Source organism: Lagopus muta, chromosome 6 (assembly GCF_023343835.1).
Source record: "Lagopus muta isolate bLagMut1 chromosome 6, bLagMut1 primary, whole genome shotgun sequence".
Taxonomy (NCBI): domain Eukaryota; kingdom Metazoa; phylum Chordata; class Aves; order Galliformes; family Phasianidae; genus Lagopus; species Lagopus muta.
Window position 1 is genome coordinate 3,843,725 of NC_064438.1, and position 17,375 is coordinate 3,861,099.

The 17,375-nt window shown below is 39.4% G+C and overlaps 1 protein-coding gene across 6 annotated transcripts in view; it reads right to left on the bottom strand.

The window, feature by feature from the left end:
* Positions 1-231: 231 nt before the first annotated feature.
* The window catches only part of ANO5 (anoctamin 5), a 50,471-nt gene continuing 33,327 nt past the window's right edge, over positions 232-17,375 (bottom strand). For all 6 annotated transcript variants that reach the window (XM_048949303.1, XM_048949302.1, XM_048949306.1 and 3 more), the window contains 12 exons: positions 17,201-17,306; positions 17,051-17,111; positions 15,481-15,632; positions 12,087-12,161; positions 11,254-11,476; positions 9,237-9,406; positions 8,077-8,174; positions 7,706-7,836; positions 6,723-6,928; positions 5,499-5,680; positions 4,576-4,681; positions 232-3,845 (listed from right to left, as the gene is read on the bottom strand). In XM_048949303.1, coding sequence (XP_048805260.1) covers positions 3,624-3,845; positions 4,576-4,681; positions 5,499-5,680; positions 6,723-6,928; positions 7,706-7,836; positions 8,077-8,174; positions 9,237-9,406; positions 11,254-11,476; positions 12,087-12,161; positions 15,481-15,632; positions 17,051-17,111; positions 17,201-17,306 — 1,732 coding nt within the window. In that variant the 3' untranslated portion in view covers positions 232-3,623. The remainder of the gene's footprint in view (positions 3,846-4,575; positions 4,682-5,498; positions 5,681-6,722; positions 6,929-7,705; positions 7,837-8,076; positions 8,175-9,236; positions 9,407-11,253; positions 11,477-12,086; positions 12,162-15,480; positions 15,633-17,050; positions 17,112-17,200; positions 17,307-17,375) is intronic.

Here is a 17,375-nt window from a genome sequence, read left to right on the forward strand (position 1 = left end):
TACACAGTGTGGCCATCGTTTCAGATGGTGGCCAGATGAAGGTTTTCTTACCAAGATTCTTACTCAGGCTACTGAAATTACTACTGTAGGAAATCTGTACGCAGCACCCAAATATCCCACACGTTGAGCTGCAGAAATCTGTACAAGTATTTTTCTCTGTGAGGCTCTCTGGGCGTATTTCACTTGAAGAATTCTTGGCATTTTCACAAACAAGTTGACAGCATATTAAAAATAAACACTGCTTTATTTGCCAGGTTATTAAATGTACATATATAAGTTAGCTGAATGCAATGTTTAAAAAATTATTCCAACATTAGTGTATCATATATACCAGCAACATATGTAGCAGACAAATGCCACTTTGATTACATGACAGTATGAGTCAGAACAGTACAGAAGTCCATGGATTTTTCACTCTTTCCCACTGTTTCCAGCTGATAGTATTACATAAAAAACCTAAAAATAATATCTTCTAGAAAAAAACAGCATAGTGTTTTATAGTAGCACTCATTTTGCAGTCATTTGCTCGGATCATATCAACCTAATACATAAATACTAGATTTCAACTGAAAAAAACAATAATCCCTGATAGTATGACACTTGAAAGGCCAATTTGATTTTTTTCACTAATTCTAACGAAGCAATCTGCTGTAGCTTTACCTGCTGCAGTTCCAATGTGGAAGTAACTTCCCTTTGGTCAAAGGACACTTTCAGATGCGTACTTTGAACATCTCAAAACCCAATCTTTTACTGATAACTACATCCTCAAACTGACCAGACCATTTTTCTGTTTTTGCCACTTTTTGAGAGCGCTTCAGGAAGCAGGTACTTAGACCATTATCATCCTTCTAAGTGTGCCAACGAGCTTTTGCCAAAACACTGCTGAATGACAAGCAAAGGCCAACTGTTACACAAACAGGCTTCGGATTTCTTTGTGACATTTGCTCTTAGTATGACAATGCTCATTCTTGCCAACAGTTTTCTATTATACCATGAAGTAATGCTGTGGAGTGTAAGGATAGATTCCTTCATTGCATATTTTAGAGAAGTAGGTCCCAGATGTTTTCATTTTTGCTGCAAAAGATATTTCTACAGCATCAAATAGGAAATGATGTCAAAAAACGCATTTGGAAGAAGCAAGAAGTGGAGGCCAAGCATGAAATCAAATTCAGGGCCTTTGCATGGGACTTCTGAATATCAGTGCTGTTTCCTGAGCTCACGAATTTCCTTGTTGTTCTTAATCTTGCTTTTTAATTGCAAGAATCATTCACAAGACAGCAATTTTGTTGACAACTTTTCGAGTGCAGTAACTTGAAAGGACACTTTATTTATTATAGGACTTAAAGAAGCTAATGTTCCATACACAGGAATCTAAAGCTGAATTTTCAACTTTTTCAGTTTCAGGCAGATGTGTATATTTTGCATTAAAGTATCACCTTGCATCTCATTACTTTACTATCTGAAGCAACAGTTTGCTTTGCTAACAGGAGAAAACAGAACCATGAAATCTAAATTAAGCAGTTTAATTAACAGTACATATGTAAGAAGCAGCAAAGTGCTTGCAGTATATAAGTTCTGGTGTCACATAATCATGGTGACTGATATTTTTCTTTGGCTTACATATTAAGCAGCAGAGCTAGCTTACTCATACATGCATTCCTGCAGTAAATCCATTATTTCAAATGTATCTGAATATGTCAGAACACGGTCAGTTCATCATAAACGTGAACTACCAAGATGCTTGATCTACTAAGTCAACTTACAGAATAAGCTGAATAACTTACAGAAATGGAGAGAAATGTACATCTGCTTCAAATCCTTGACTGGCAGCCAAACCATGCAATGTTTGCTCGAGGTAGGCACTTCCGTGTTAGAACTTTTGCTAGTATTTACAGTTCTACCCAAGACACTGATTACAACATTAAGGTTACTAGACAAAATTGGCTAGGTCTGTTGAAACAAAAACTGGAAACTGTAGGTTGTGGATCTTGTAAACAGTACATTATTGGCTGATATGGCATTCAAATCCAATTTTTTTTTGTATACTTGCAAGGAAGCATAACTATCAAAGTGCAAATATGTTATAATCTCTCATCTCTCTAGCCAGTGTACTTGCACACGAGAGAACTCAACAGCTTGGTGCAAGCTGATCCAAGCAGCCTAGGTATGGACAGCTGGGCATGAATGGTTTGCATAGCACTAACAAAGACAAGTGTGCCAAGGCAGGCATTGTGTGGCTAGCACTACAGTTATGTGTGCAGGTTCACAGTATCATGATGCCTGCAAGCACACTTTGGAAATGCTCATTTCCACATAGTGATTGTTTTCACATCTTTTGCCAAATGCAAATAAACAAGGCACTAATTGTGGAAGTGTTGATATGTTTTAAAAATACAGCAAAATCATAAAAATGCATAACTGCTTAAAATTATAAAACAAGGGCACATTCATAAACGGCTGGTAGCTCCTATACACAAGTAGTTATTTACCTGCTTACAGCTTCTATAACTTTGTAGAAAGGCCCCATGACAGAACAAAAGAAATTCCCTCTTGGGGATTAAAAAGAAAAGCTCCTATGCATAAGGACAACAACGTAAACATAGAGTACTTGGCATTCCTAAAATCATCTGAATATGAATCCTGTTCTCTATACAATCATGTGGTTTGATCAATTAACACAGGGGCCCAAATCCCAACCTGCTGTGCTCTGAAGTCACGCTCCACAGCACACAGTATGGGCACGTGATTTTAAGGCCTTACGTGGCATTGACAAAGATGGGAAGAATCCAACCAAAGGAGCAGCTTGGCCCAAAACTTACGTCAAGCACGTTCTTCCAATAGCAAGTTTTGTGATGGAGAAATAAATTAGCTGTATTTCTCCAAATCATACATCTTTTAGAAAATTAATTAGATGATTCCACAGTATCTCAAACTCTAATCTTGAGATGATTCACAGTATCATCTCAAACTCTATTGCTGGCGAAGCTTAATGAAAATAAATTACAGTGGGTATTTTTCCTTCATTAGTAAGTACTACCTGAATTCTGTGCCTTAAAATAATTCCAAATGGAATTAAACTGGTGTATCTCTAAAAACCTATTTCCTTCTAAAAAAGAGTACAGACGTCATAAGCCAGGAAGAAACACTTCAGAAAACACGGTGGATACAAAAATGCCCTAAAACCCTACCCCAGCTATCAAGAGTGCTTTCTGCTTTTAAAGATTCACATCACAAGGCAATGCTCAGCATTTTCCACAGCAGAAGTCCTCTGGGATATCTTTCTCATTCAGCTGGGATACAGCGTAAGGGCTTGGTGGTAATGACTGTATGATACCTTGTGGGTCCTTTTCGCTAACATTCCTTGTATTGGGGATCCAAATTGTAGGATTACAAGATTACATTGATTATTTGAAGTGATGCATACACAGAGAACGGTGCCTAAGTCATGTCCTTAAATAGTTTTCACTAAACCTAAAATGCTCAGTATGACTCTTAAAGTCTAAAATCTTTGGACTGAAAGCAAAGGGCTGAAGCTGTCCTACAGCTTTCAAGATGATGCATACTGAGCAAGTCACAGATAAAGAAGCTAAAATGAGCTGAATCCCAAATAGTTGTTTTTTCAACTACATTGCTCTGGATAACTCCATTCTCCCTTCTGTGGCAATGAACTCCTTTTCTGTAGCTCTTTTATCACCTTGACACAGTCTCTCCTTCAGTTTTTCAAGTTCGTACTCATGCAGGATTTTCTGTGTCAAATATTTTTCACGTTTTATCTTGGCTTTCACATCTGCAGGTACATCAGGAATCATCCAAGCTACAAAGAATTTGACGATGAATACAACATGCTGCAAAACAAATAAATGAGTAAATAGATAAAATAAGGAAGCCAGAGGAAATCAACTGGAGGAAGCAGCGTAATGTAAAATAAACCACTCCTTTTTTTGTCCTGAAACAGAACACGTTTCATTTGGCTGTCCTAACTAACAGTGTGTACCTGAGTTGTGCCAAAAGATTAAAACATTCCCTATTATATAAAAGCCTTAATCCCAAACCGTTTGTGAAGTAGGAAGCCCAGGAGGAAAGCATCAGGGTCTGGATTTCTGCATCACTTTCTAATGCCAAGTGTTTCTTTAAAAAAATTCATAATGCCGTGCTGATAGCAATCTGCTGGGGAGAACTGATAAGATACAGGAGGGGAAGTGATAAGGATTACACTTCAAGCACACCCTTTTCCTCTGCAAGCTCTAAAACACGGGCTTCATGCTGTACTGCTAGTTATCCAAATTACTGACTTAGCTATTTTTTAACCAATACACATCACCACAAAACACTTCCAGGATTTTGAATACAGATCAATTCTTGCAGTCAGTTGTTTTCACTGTTGGTAATCTGCAGTTTAACTTCCTGAAGTTACAAGCTAGACTTGGAGTATCCATTTAGGACCTGGTTATTTGGTATTCCTTAGGGAAGAGGCTATTTTATACTCTCAACAATTCTGTTTTTCTGTAACATTAGTAACTACCTAGAAGGTCTATCAGGTGCTAACTTCAGAGGGGAATAACATAGGGAACATACCTCCATAATAATTATAAATGCCAGCTTGGCAGCAAGAATGTGCCAAAACTGCATTGTGTGTAAATATTTCCTCTCATGATCTGGAGGGTACCGATAGTCTCTGTACCTGTTGAACAGAAAAATGTGAAATGTCACATTCAGCCTGAGACAGACTACAAGCTCAGTGACACTTACAAGCAAATACAGCTGTCACTTTAGAGACCTTTTCATCTTGATTTAAACGGTCTGTTTCATTTTGCAGGAAAAGGTTGCCTTGCAATTTGTTTCAATCTTATGTTTGTTTAAACACTCTCACTCACAGCCTCAGCTTATAAATGAGGATGTGTGAGAAGTGAAATTTTAGATACAGCTTACTTTTCTCTTCCAGGCAATTACCAAATAATGCAGGAGTGATGGAACTTACCATGCAATAATTGACAAATATAGAGTAAATGCAACAGATGTTGACAGATTGTGTACTGAACAGACGCAGGGCTTAATGGAAGCACAGTCTCAATCAGGTGTTTACACTCACATGTGTAAGTAGGACAGACACCTGAGGCTTTAAAGCAAAAGCATCACAGAGCTCTAGCTTGATTTCAGTGTTTTTTTTTTTCTTCACCAAATCAAATATAATAAATGCTACTCAATGGACTTCTCTGAACTTCTTCTCCAATTCTTCTAGAAGCCTCTAATACTTTGACTTTCAAGGCCACATCTCATTTCCACCTTTGGAGTCTAAACTGCCCCTTTATCACAGTTCCATGGTCACCAGAGCACTGCAGCCTAGAATCCTTAGAAAATTTTGGCCAAAGTTGCAACTTTAGGGACATAAATATCAGAACACTGAAAATGATATTTAATTTCTAGTAAGCTACGCAGAACTGTACTGGCTTTTTATGTTATAAAAGGCACAAAATATTTATTATTATACCAACACCAACCTGCATTGTGTGAAACCTTCTGGATTCTCTTTAGGCTTGTTTCTCTCAGGAAAATCTGAGATTTCAAACACTGACAAACTATTGTTTATGTATCCAGACATCGGTGAGACTTCATTCTCAGAATAAGCATAGTAGTAAACTAAACGAGGAATCATATCTGATGTGAATGCAACAATAAAAGCCTGAAAATGAAATTGGAGAAGAAATTGAGCATGAAAATTTGTGAGGGGATCCATAAAGAGTTTCTGGTACTGTGACTGTTACATAACCCAGGATCCACAAAAGTAGGGGTGAGCACAGTCGTCCTGGAAAAGAACCTGCCTTTATCCTCTGCCATAAGGACCAGCTAATTTTAAACACTTGGTGAACAAAACATATGAATAGCTATTTTAAGAGGCAGTCAATCCTTTTCTCTAGAAGAAAAGGACTCTCTCTCTGACTTCAAAAATCATTTTCCCCCTTCTTCTCATTTAAGAAATATCAGCTACTATATGCAGTACAGGACAAATCCCTGGTATTTTTCCCACCCCAAAGCAATAGCATCCTCCAACAGTGATAACCACACTCCTTGGTGAAAATGGAGATGCAAGTTTAAATTCATGTGAGAAAGGCTGAATGTGAATTCAGCGAGGGAACAGCTAAATTATTTGATGAAAGAAGAGGAGCCTTTTTCTCCAGCTGTATTTAAGAAGTCAACTATGGCTTCTGGCACACTTTGCCTACAAACCCGAGATAGTTGAAATGCTCAGGTATTTCACTAGTTTGGCAATAGCTGTCAGTAGTCCAGCTGCCTAAGACATCTACAGATCTGATACTGCTGAATATTCTGCATTAAAAAGAAGCAATTCTTGATCAGCAGCCTGCTTTACATTATACTTAATATAAAATACTGACATGCCATTTTGTTTCCAGTGTATAAAAAGTAGTCTGAGCCACTACCCCTACCACCACACTAAAGTTCAGACTGGTTTCTGCCATTTCAAAATGACAGAAGGTGAAGACATGTGAAGGGAAGATTACAGTCCAATGAAATAAGGATTGAAAGCTCCACATATCAGCACATGGAAAAGACAAAAGGCTCAAATGGACCATATCTCCATAGGGTGACGTGATAAAGTGAATGGTGTCGATGAAGGAGATAAAGCATTAGCTGGCTTTTAAATCTGCACATTCTGAGCCCATAAAAGAGTGGAAGAGTTGGTTTGGCATGGTTAGCTTACTTACATTAGTGACAACAGACAAGATGGCCATTCCATTCAAGATTTCTTGCCACACTCCTATGCTATGTGCTTTTAGAGCCACGGGTCTTCTGTACTGAGTGGTTAACTTCCAGGAGTCTACTCGAATCTCCAAGATATTATTCATCAGAGCAAGAAGAGGAGCCAGGGGAAAGGATGCCACAAAGAGAGTAATGAATCCAAACTGAATGACTGTAAGCAAGAAAAGAAAACTGTCAAAATCTATCCCTAGGAAAGTTCAACTTGCCAACTGCAGACAGACAGCAAACTTCCATCGGGCTGCACAAGTCTTCTCTGTTACCAAAATGAAACATCTCTTTCAGAATGTAACAGTCCTCACTGCAGACCTAACACTGCCACTTCATTTTAAGGACAGGAAATGAAACACAACCTCTTGTGTGGTTTAAGTAGCAGATAGCAATAAATCCCAATACAGCAACACACTCAGGTTTTGTAAACAAATTTAATACGCACATCCTGTTTACAGAACCTTTGGAAAAACTCTTTGTTACTCGTGCTCCCCCTGCTGGTCTGCTGGTTCTCAGTGCACACCTAAAACAATGGATTCCCTCTGATCAGGTTCACAGATCTCACATCTGCAGCACACACCCTAGCAGCAGATTTGGCGCTCATCCACCACTTTGAATTTCCACTGACATCAGCTTGAAAACAAGAATGGGATACATACTGAGACTGCTGTTTGCAATGAGAAAAATGCTCAGCATTCAAATGAGGGAAACGGTGTTTACAGTGTTTCTGTGACATCCCTCCCATTCAAAGATGTACAAGGCACCTTTTCATTTATTTGTAATTGGGCTTACCCATTTAATCATTTAGACCTATTAACCCTCTCCTGTTTACTAGATTAAAGTGGTGCAATTTACCCTCAACAACTAGTTGAGATGCAGTCTTCCTGTGTCAGTGCAAAGTACCTTATCCTCATTCTGAATCTGTACTTTTAAAACATACCCATTTCCAGGTATTCATAGAAAAGGCCCAAGGCTCCAAATATCTGCAGATCGTGATCCTGCTCCCAGCGACTATACAAATTCTCTGGATTACTTCTGGCTTTGCGGCGTCCCCACCAGTTACAAATCCAGCTGCATTTAGGAAGAAAAAGTTAAGAATGAGAAAAGCAGATCAAGCATTCTTTCCTCTAAGCAATCTCCTTGTTTCAATATGCTTTTACAAACATTTTCACAAAGAGAAGCAAAAAAAGTCAAAAACTGTCTACTTTCTATGCAGTTAATTTGCACACATTGTTCTTAGCTTCACCACTGTCAATGCTTGCTACCACTCCTTTCCTTACAACACAGGCATCACAGTGTAAGAGAACTTACGGTACAATGGCCTCTTGGATATTTCCCCAGATCTGTTTGCCAGCCATGACTATGGTGAGCTGAGTCGTCAATTCAATCAAGCAGCCTGCAGGATCGCACTGACAGACAGATTGGGGGATTAATGGGCATTAGTAATGGACATTACCCAGACAAAATACATTCTACTGCTGTATAAATTAAAGAAAGGAGAGAAGAAAAGGTCTTAAAAATTCTTAGGATGATAATTAATTCTCACCTTGCCTGCCAGCTAAGATACAGTTTTCAGCAAGGCTGTTATAGAAAGGCATTAAATGCTCAGCATGCTTGATAAAGCACATGTTCAAACATAATGATAACTGAAAGAGAGAGTAACTCAGAGATGCTTCAGACTGGTCACTATGAGGAGGGAGCAGCAGGATCTGGGTGCAGCAGTTCTCCCACAGCCCCAACCAGGGGAATCTATGGTACCTGAGCAGCTCTGAACACCAGGCCAACCCTGACCTAGCAAGCACCTGCATTTTCTGTTCATTTTCCTACACTGGGGACATTTAAATAACTGCCAGTATTCAGTCTCTGTTGTTTGCTAAGAACACTATTTTCAAAATTTCAGCTCTTTATTGTGGCCTTCTTAAGAGTTTAGTAGTCAAGTTGTATTAGGAGATGCTCTATCACTAACCACACTATTACTTCTTTGTACTTTGCCTAAAGTTCTTCCTCCACTACTGAGTTCCACATAACACTTCATTAAACATTGTGTTTCATCTCTGTACAGCCAGCATAATTAGCAGTGATGTATGAAAGAAGCAAAGCCTTACAGAGGTGCCTCTTACTAGATGGTTTCTGTGAAAAATCTAGCTATAAGTTAGCAGAGACACCCAAAAACCAGCAGCCATTTCCATTTCTCCTAGTTTTTTTCAGTAGAGAATTACTTTTAAAACATATGGTGAAATCCACTGATAATTCAGGAGAAGTGGGGCCAAGAATAGCACTCAGATTTCTCACCCATGTGCCTGAAGTCACAACTTTCCACTGCCAGGGTTTCCCTGACTACCAATAGCAGGAAGAGTACTTGGAAGCCCGCAGACCAGACCTGCAGCTGGAAATTTGTAACTCCAAAGGCTGAAGGGGATGAAGAGTTTAATTACTTTATTATGAATTCCACCTTTATCAAGAAATCCTACCTCTTCATTTCGCCAGCGATTAAACATGTAGGTGTATGCACCTGGGTAACCAACAAACTTTCCTTTGAAGAAGGCCACATAGAAGCAGGATGAATAGTAGTTGACAAACTGGAACAGAAACATTTTCATAGTGAGCCTGTTCTCATACTCCATGTGAGTTCTGGGAATCTCTGTGAAATGAGAAAACAGTACCTTTATTTTCCTTCATTCTCTCACGGGGATACAGTTTCCATAAATTCTCATCACCCACAATGCCCTTACATCACAAAGAAAATGAACACAAAATCAAAAACACCCTCCAAATTCACTTCAGCAGTTGGAGCTCCTCTTCTGAGGCATCCTGCTCTTAATTTACAAGGCACTGGTCTGAGTAGGCAAGCAAGTGGAATCCATTCTTGAACCCATTCTTGAATTCCATTGCCTTCTTCATACTCACAGAATCACAGAATGGCCAGGGTTGGAAGGGACCTCAAGGATCATGAATCTCCAACCCCCCTGCCACATACTACCTAATATCATTTGTTTTACCCCCAAATCTCTTATATCAGAAATAGGACATCGCAACCAGCAACTAGTAGAGTCTTCTAGAGTATGAAAATTCTAATGCTGACAATGGGCAGGATAAGCAATATTTTTGCTTTGTTGCAGAGAATGACGCTAGTGCTGTTTTTGCAATGTTCTGCATACACACAGCTTAAATTGGCAGCTGAAACTGGACAGGTCCTTTGCCTCTCAAATGAGAAATTCAGAGTGGGGAAGAATGGTGTGGAATACAGGCTGCCTGGGGAAGTGGGAGAGTCCCCATCTTTGGAGCTATTTCAAAGATGCATGGACATGGCACTAATGGACATGGTGAAGTGATAGAACTCCATAGCAGGGGTTGATGGCTGGACTTGATGACTTTGAAGGTCTTTTCCAACCTGATCTTCGTGGCTGTTGACATCACTAAGCCTTTGCTTAAGGTTTGCCTACTTCCATAATCACATTATCCATCACGTTTATCTTCTTAAGGTAGCAGGCAGCCCTAAACATATTATTATTAACATACCCTGTTAAATGCTAACATACACCTAATTCAGGCTAGAAGAAAAGAGAAGAAAGTAAACCACAAAAATTCAAGTTCCCCTTCAGGAAAATATGTTGACCTCACCAGTCCAGTGCTAAAGTCATTTCACATTTGAGTATTGTCGTGTTGACTAAGCTTGTGGTTTAAGTTTGTGTGATTGAAGAAAAGAAGGCATCCGACATCAGCGTGCTATAGAGCAGGCAGCGCTCAGAAAGGTGAGGTGGTTTTTCAGGGACAGAAGTCACACCTCTAAGCTTCTGACAGCTGCATTTCATAGGGCTGCCACGGGAGGGCAGCAGTCCCACAGAAGTAAATGAATTCCTTTCTCTCTTAACCAGAGGCAGCACTCTCTTAAGAAATTCATCCCCCACGCTTCCAAGCAGCAAAATAACGTAACTGAGCCCTCATGATTGTCATTCGTGCCTTCTGAGAAGGAAAGAAAGACCAACATCTGTTACTTATTCTGTCTTTTCTTGGTCTAATTTGGTCAAGTGAGGCATTCAACACACACCTCATGCAAGAACTTGTGTACAATTAATCAAAATGAAGGCAACTTAAGTCCTGTTAAGCTTCTGTAACACACACCTTCCAATTCTTCTCTCTACTTGTAAAGCCTCAAAATGCAAAGATAATCACCCAACTGTTTTTATGGCAGCTGTACAAACCACAATCATCACCTAATAATTTTCAGCTTCCTAAAAACTCAATGCATAATAATTTTTAATTATTTTAATTATGTTCAGAACTGCGATTGACTCCATCAGGCTCGTTTTAGTACATGCAAATGCAGCACTATGAGAAAGGAGCTAACAATAACTACTGAAATGCAGGGAAAATGTTTAACATGGCCACAGATACCAAATAAAGTTGCAAACAATAAACTACTCTATTTTCAACAGGTTCTACCTCCAGCCATTCCTTCTGAGTTCTGACTTCATTTACACAGCTTACCCATATCAGTGATCCAGACAGCTATTTTCTCATATATGAAATTCAGTATCATGATGATGACAAAATTGAGGCAAGAAGCTGTGACTGAAGTTGCCAGCTGAGGGGTCAGTAATCCACTGATGGGCTGCAGAGTCTGAGTATTTTCCATGAGGCTGGCGAAGGCAGCATATACAGCCAGGCGATACACGATCACAGCTATCATGCTAGCTATGATCAGGGACACCTAAAGGAAGGACATATTTCAGACACACAGCTCAGTGTAGCCACAACACATGCATCTTTTGAAATAAGGTCAGCATCATGCTTTACGAGTTATATGAATTTTATGAGAAATTCAATTCTTTTTGAGTTCAGCAGCACTGAAATGCAAAGTAGACAAATTTGTTATACTAGATACATTTAAGAACTAAAATTACTTTGTAAGCAGAAGACAAGCGGAATTGTGCAGAAGGATATCAGAAATGGAAATGGGTAAGACAAGTTAGATTATACTGTCCACCCTGAAATTCACTCTGTGGATATTTCTGTACTTCACAGTAGTGAATAATTATATTTCGTTTATTTACCTTTGCTGCACAATTTTTTCACTAGAGCATGTAAGTCAGAGAAGTTACCCCTATGCTATAAGATCTCTTCAAATTGCTTCTTACTGATGGATTTCCAATGTTTCGTTTCTTTGCCCTCTGAATTGAAATGCATTTTGCATGACAGCAGGAAATCAGCAGAACACTAACAGGTGGCAAGCTACCACTCTAGCATGTGTTAATACCATAATTAGTGGTGATCAGCAACTGTGATAGATGTTAACGTGATGATTCAAAAAAGATGCTCACCCAGAACAACACTGTAGTTCCTGAGATGCAGAACCGCACAGCCTGGCTAGTTAGAGGCAAATAAGGCTCCATTTCCTGAAACAGTCAAGCAAGCACAGCACAGTTCACAAATCTATCATCTTATTCTACCTTCAAGCAGCACACAGAGCTCACAACAGCTGTGTGAAAGTAACCACATCCAAGGAAAACTGCTCATAACCACTGCTCTAAAGGAGTAGATAGGATAGGATTTTGAAAATTTGAGCAGGAAAATAATAATAAAAACCATCAGGACAGAAGTGGCCATAACAATGCTAAAAGTAAAGATGGCACCTGGAAAGAATGGTTAAACCTTTGCAAAATATCAATCAGTAGATGAAGGAAAAACATCAACAAGAGGACAGAACCCTTACTGTAATGCTAGGTAAGCTGTCGTAGAGTGCTGAGGTCAGAACTGGCCTAAATTTTAGGAAATTAATGCCAAGATTTCACAAAACAATCATTTACTTGGATGTACCATGTTTTTCCACACAGCCAGAAATCATTTTCCTCCACTCCTTCAATTTTAGAATTGAAGAAATGGCTACACTCATTAGTTGCCCATCTCTGCCACAGCATCAGGCAGCTAGGTCTTACCCAAAAGAGTATTCCCACATAGCACAAGAACAGCTTTCCATGTTGGTGTAAAGGTCTCTCTTTCTTAGTCAATTCTAATTCCTAGAATACCACATCGCATGTATTAAGAAATGCTCATTTAAAAATTAATGCCAATGGAATACAATTTAGTAGCAAGTAATCTGAATTTGATAAATCTTCAGGTCAGAGCACCGTGGCATACTTCTGCCTCTCTTGGACAAAGAAACCCTGGTTACTAAAGGCCAGCACAATATTAAGCACATTATCATAATGATTCTGCTATAATCAGCAAAAGCAGACTTCAATTCTGTTGTAGTTAAATTGTTGAGCACCGTGAAGATGATGCCAATACTATTTTAACAGCAAATGAGGTGCTAATTAAAGCCTAAAGATGGCTGATTTCTATTTCAGTGCACCTAGTACTTTGAATCATGGCCAGGAATAATCATAGAATCATAGAATCATAGAATGGCCTGGGTTGAAAAGGACCACAATGTTCATCCAGTTCCAACCCCCTGCTATGTGCAGGGTCACCAACCAGCAGACCAGGCTGCCCAGAGCCACATCCAGCCTGCCTTTGAATGCCTCCAGGGATGGGGCATCCACAGCCTCCTTGGGCAACTTGCTCCAGTGCCTCACCACCCTCTGGGTGGGAAAACTTCCTCCTAATATCCAACCTAAACCTCCCCTGTCTCACTTTAAGACCATTCCTTGTTCTATTACTATCCACCTTTGTAAACAGTCAGTGCCCAGTCAAGTACAGGAAGGCCACAATGTAGTCTCCCCAGAGCCTTCTCTTCCCCAAGTTAAACAGTGAAGAAATGGTTTTGTAACTGAAGCAAAGCTAGCCTTGGGATGCAAGAAACTCAGTGACCTGCATCTATATCATCTTACCCAGTCTGCAGAATTAATTTATTTGAAGTCACTGCTCAGTATTGCACATTATCTAATGTAGTGAAATTATATTACGGTGTGGCCAACCTGCTTGGTTTGCTGTAACTGGGAATTGATAAGGATCACTGCTAAACCCAGCTGCACAAAAGCTTCTGAAAATCCTAAGGTAATAAATTCATGTGTCATAAAATAAAGGATTGTGCAGCCATTGAATTTTTATGGCAAATGTTAATACATAGTTGTAAAGCGCAGAACAGTGCAGTATCTCAGTCACAGATAAAAACATATCAAGGTCCAATTTCTATCTCCTGAAAGAATTCCAAATAGGTTGCCTGACTTACGAGAGCAGCATGAATGTAGAGAGAACACCCTTTTCCCTCAGACAGTTACATTAACCCGTACCATATTTGACTGCCATGGGTGCTTCATTTCACCAGCCCACAGGTTTTGGTCCCCACTGTAGGTAAGCACTGCCCACAAGCCAGGCCATTACTTCCCTCTCCTCACACGATCATGTTTTGCTGCAGCACAGGACCTCAGAGCACACTAGGGCCATGAACTACTTCTGATCTCCCCTCTCCTTCCACGGCAGCAGAACCACAGTTGTTCTGCTGTTTTTTGCTACTGCACAGCTATGGAAGGAAGTGGAGGTTTTGTACTGAAGTGTACACAGGGAGGCAAACTAGCACACAGCACACAGCATGTAGGCACCTGTTTGCAATTAGCTGAACTAGGTTGGCAGAGCTACACTCAAAATGATAGCGCTTGTCTTCAAAGATCTCTGTATGACTGCAGCGTGCAAGTTGCTGGTATGACAGCAAGAATGTTAATGCTGAATGTGTAGAGGGGGAAAGAGAGACAGAAAAACTCACAAGAAATAAATTTAGCATGTGTATTTCCTAATAAGAATGGAGACAGACCTGAAAAACAAGTCTACTGATGATGTAACAATGATGCTTCCCAAACTCTGACTAAGTTCTGTTTGGGTTTTTTTCTGAAGACTGAGTTACCTTATTGTACTCGTGATTAGGAAAAGTACATTATTTATACACAACTCCAGAATAAGGAAGATTGATTTAAAAATACTTCAAATTAAGGTGGTGGATGTTGCACTGAAAATATCTAAGCCTTAAATTTGAGAAACAATTCTTACCTAACTTAAATGTAAATGAAGATGATTAACTTCTAGTAGGTATTAAGACTATTTAGCATAGTCAAAAAGCATGGTTAATTATATCTCTATTAGATTCCATAGCATGGTCTTCATCTGTCTAGTGTTCCCCAGCAATGTGTTTGTATATCTGAGGAAAAGCCACAGCTGGTCACACTGGTCTGTCTTTAGGTGAAGACCACTGCTCCCTAATATGCTGTAAAAGGATGAGAAAGAGCGCTTAGGAAGGTGTGAAGATTTCAGAGACAGCTGTGCTGAAATGTAAAGGGCACCATAAAGATGGTGTTAGCCATCCGAAAGGTATAGACACTGCCTCTGTCTTCCTGATTTAATGCATCAGTTTCCTGGGGAAATTTAAATCCTTAGAGGATAATAAATGAAAATTATTAACATGTGCTGTGGTCTAAGAGATGGACCATGCCCATCATGTGGGAGGCTGAAGTGCAGAGAGGCCTTGCTTCCTGTTCATTTCAGCCACTGAAGCAGTGCTGCCCTGGGGCTAACAGCCCCCTGGACGGCAGGGTCATTAACTGCAGCATGCTAGCACAGCTACACTGCTGCCAGTTGCTCTCAGCAGAGAAATCTTTTCTTCCAATGCAATCCATACGTGTTGCATGGATCTTTACCTAGTGATTAGATACAGAACTCACACACTATCAAACTATCTTGGCAGCACACAACTGAATGTGTGTGTCCACCCAGTCTGAATGTTACCTGAGTAACCGGATTCTTCTTTTTTTGGGTACATTTGGCCTCGTACTCTGGCCTCAGCTGGAGTTGTTGCTGTTCCTCTTCAAAATCAACCAAATCCCATTCATATTTCAGCCTTGCTTGCCGCCTCTTCCAGAACTCCAAGAAAAGTGTAACTGTTGGATATGTTAAATATAGTTAAAACAGAGAAGTGAAAAACCTTCTGAACCAACTAAGCTTGTTTCTGTACTTCAGGCTGTTATTTTCTCTCACAACATGACACATCTATTTTTATTAGCTACCTTTTGAATTTCAAAGCTAAGACTTAAACAAGTTTCAGTACACGTATTAGTTAATTTAACTCCAGAAGAGGATGAAATGGGAAATGCCAAGACAGGAAATGGCTATTGGTATGGTTATAACAACCATGCTCAATTACAGCTGTCATTACTCCTCACATACAAATAATAATACAGAATTAGGAAAAAAACCCTATGATTATTCAATTGATTGCTTGTGTATAACTGTGTAACACGTGAACAACTGTTACAAGTAAGCAGAGCTGTTTTCAAATATTACATATTCAAGGATTTTTGTTGCTTTTGGATGGCTATTTGACATGATGGTCATTCTAGACATAGGGGACGTTCAATGCTTTGTATGGTCAAAAGGGAGCTTGGCTTTAAGTTTGTTGTTTAATATCATTATATATATAGATATTAGAAAGAACTCATTTGAATATGTAAACAGCTATAGAAGTTATATTATCATATAATGTTTTAAAAGCCTTCTGTAAACTAATTTAAAAGGTAAACCTTTGGCCATCTGATTGCTCTTATTTGAGGTGGAGAGATTCCGTAGCTTATACAGCCAACAGGAAACCTTATCTTTTGCAGTTCCAAAGTCTTCTCTTGGTATTTCCTGAATGAGTAACCTATGTCACTCAAAGGCTAGAGCTTATAACCACAGCAAGTTTAGGGAAACAGCGATACAAAATCATCTTATTCAAAATTATTTTTTTGAGAAATCTCTGAAAAGGTGACTTCTAGATCCTTCGATAACAAATACATTAGCACACAGATCTGTGTCTGTTAATGGAAGACCTGTAACCAAAATGAAGACTTAATTGTATCTCATATAGTGTTCCATCCAGCAGACATGGTATTTAGGGAATGAGAAATAACAACCTTGGTATCCTGCATCTATAAGGACGGATGAACGGAAAAGAACTTATGTGCAAAATGATCAAATTTTAAAGTCTGAGCCAGTTTCAGTTAGTGTGAGCCCATGCTTACAGGCAGTCTCAGAAAATTCATCTGTTTCCACATCATCGAAACCCACTGTAATCTATAAGCTTCACTGCAACAGAATCCAAGTGATTTTCATCCTAACAATGCTGAAAATGCACTGTAACCTATAAACTTCATTGGAACAGAATCTAAGTGATTTTCATCCTAACAATGCTGCTAATAATCACTTCTGCACTGGAGTCAGGATATTAAAGCCATCCATACTCCTTCTTCACACCTCTCTCAACAGTTTGGTCAAGATTTCTCTACTGCTTTACTTAAAACTTATTAGCAAATGTACTCACCCCATATGCCCATGAAAATGGCAAAAAAAAGAGTTGCCACGTTGTCAAACAAATGGGAATACTGCGACAGAATACAGAGGAAACATTCAGCAACAAACCAGTTTTCAGTGTGAATAAACATGAGAAAGGGCTGAAGAAGCAGGTACAGACCTCTGAGGACTCACAGGTGGTGTTCAGTCTCCAGTACTCACACTCTCGGTCACAAAGAGGACACATGATGATCTCTCCTCCAATTGCAGGATCACAGATCTCTTTGCTGAGAACAGAAATGTTATATAGTATATGTTTCTACAGCATTTTAAGAGCTGCTATATGAAATGTATTT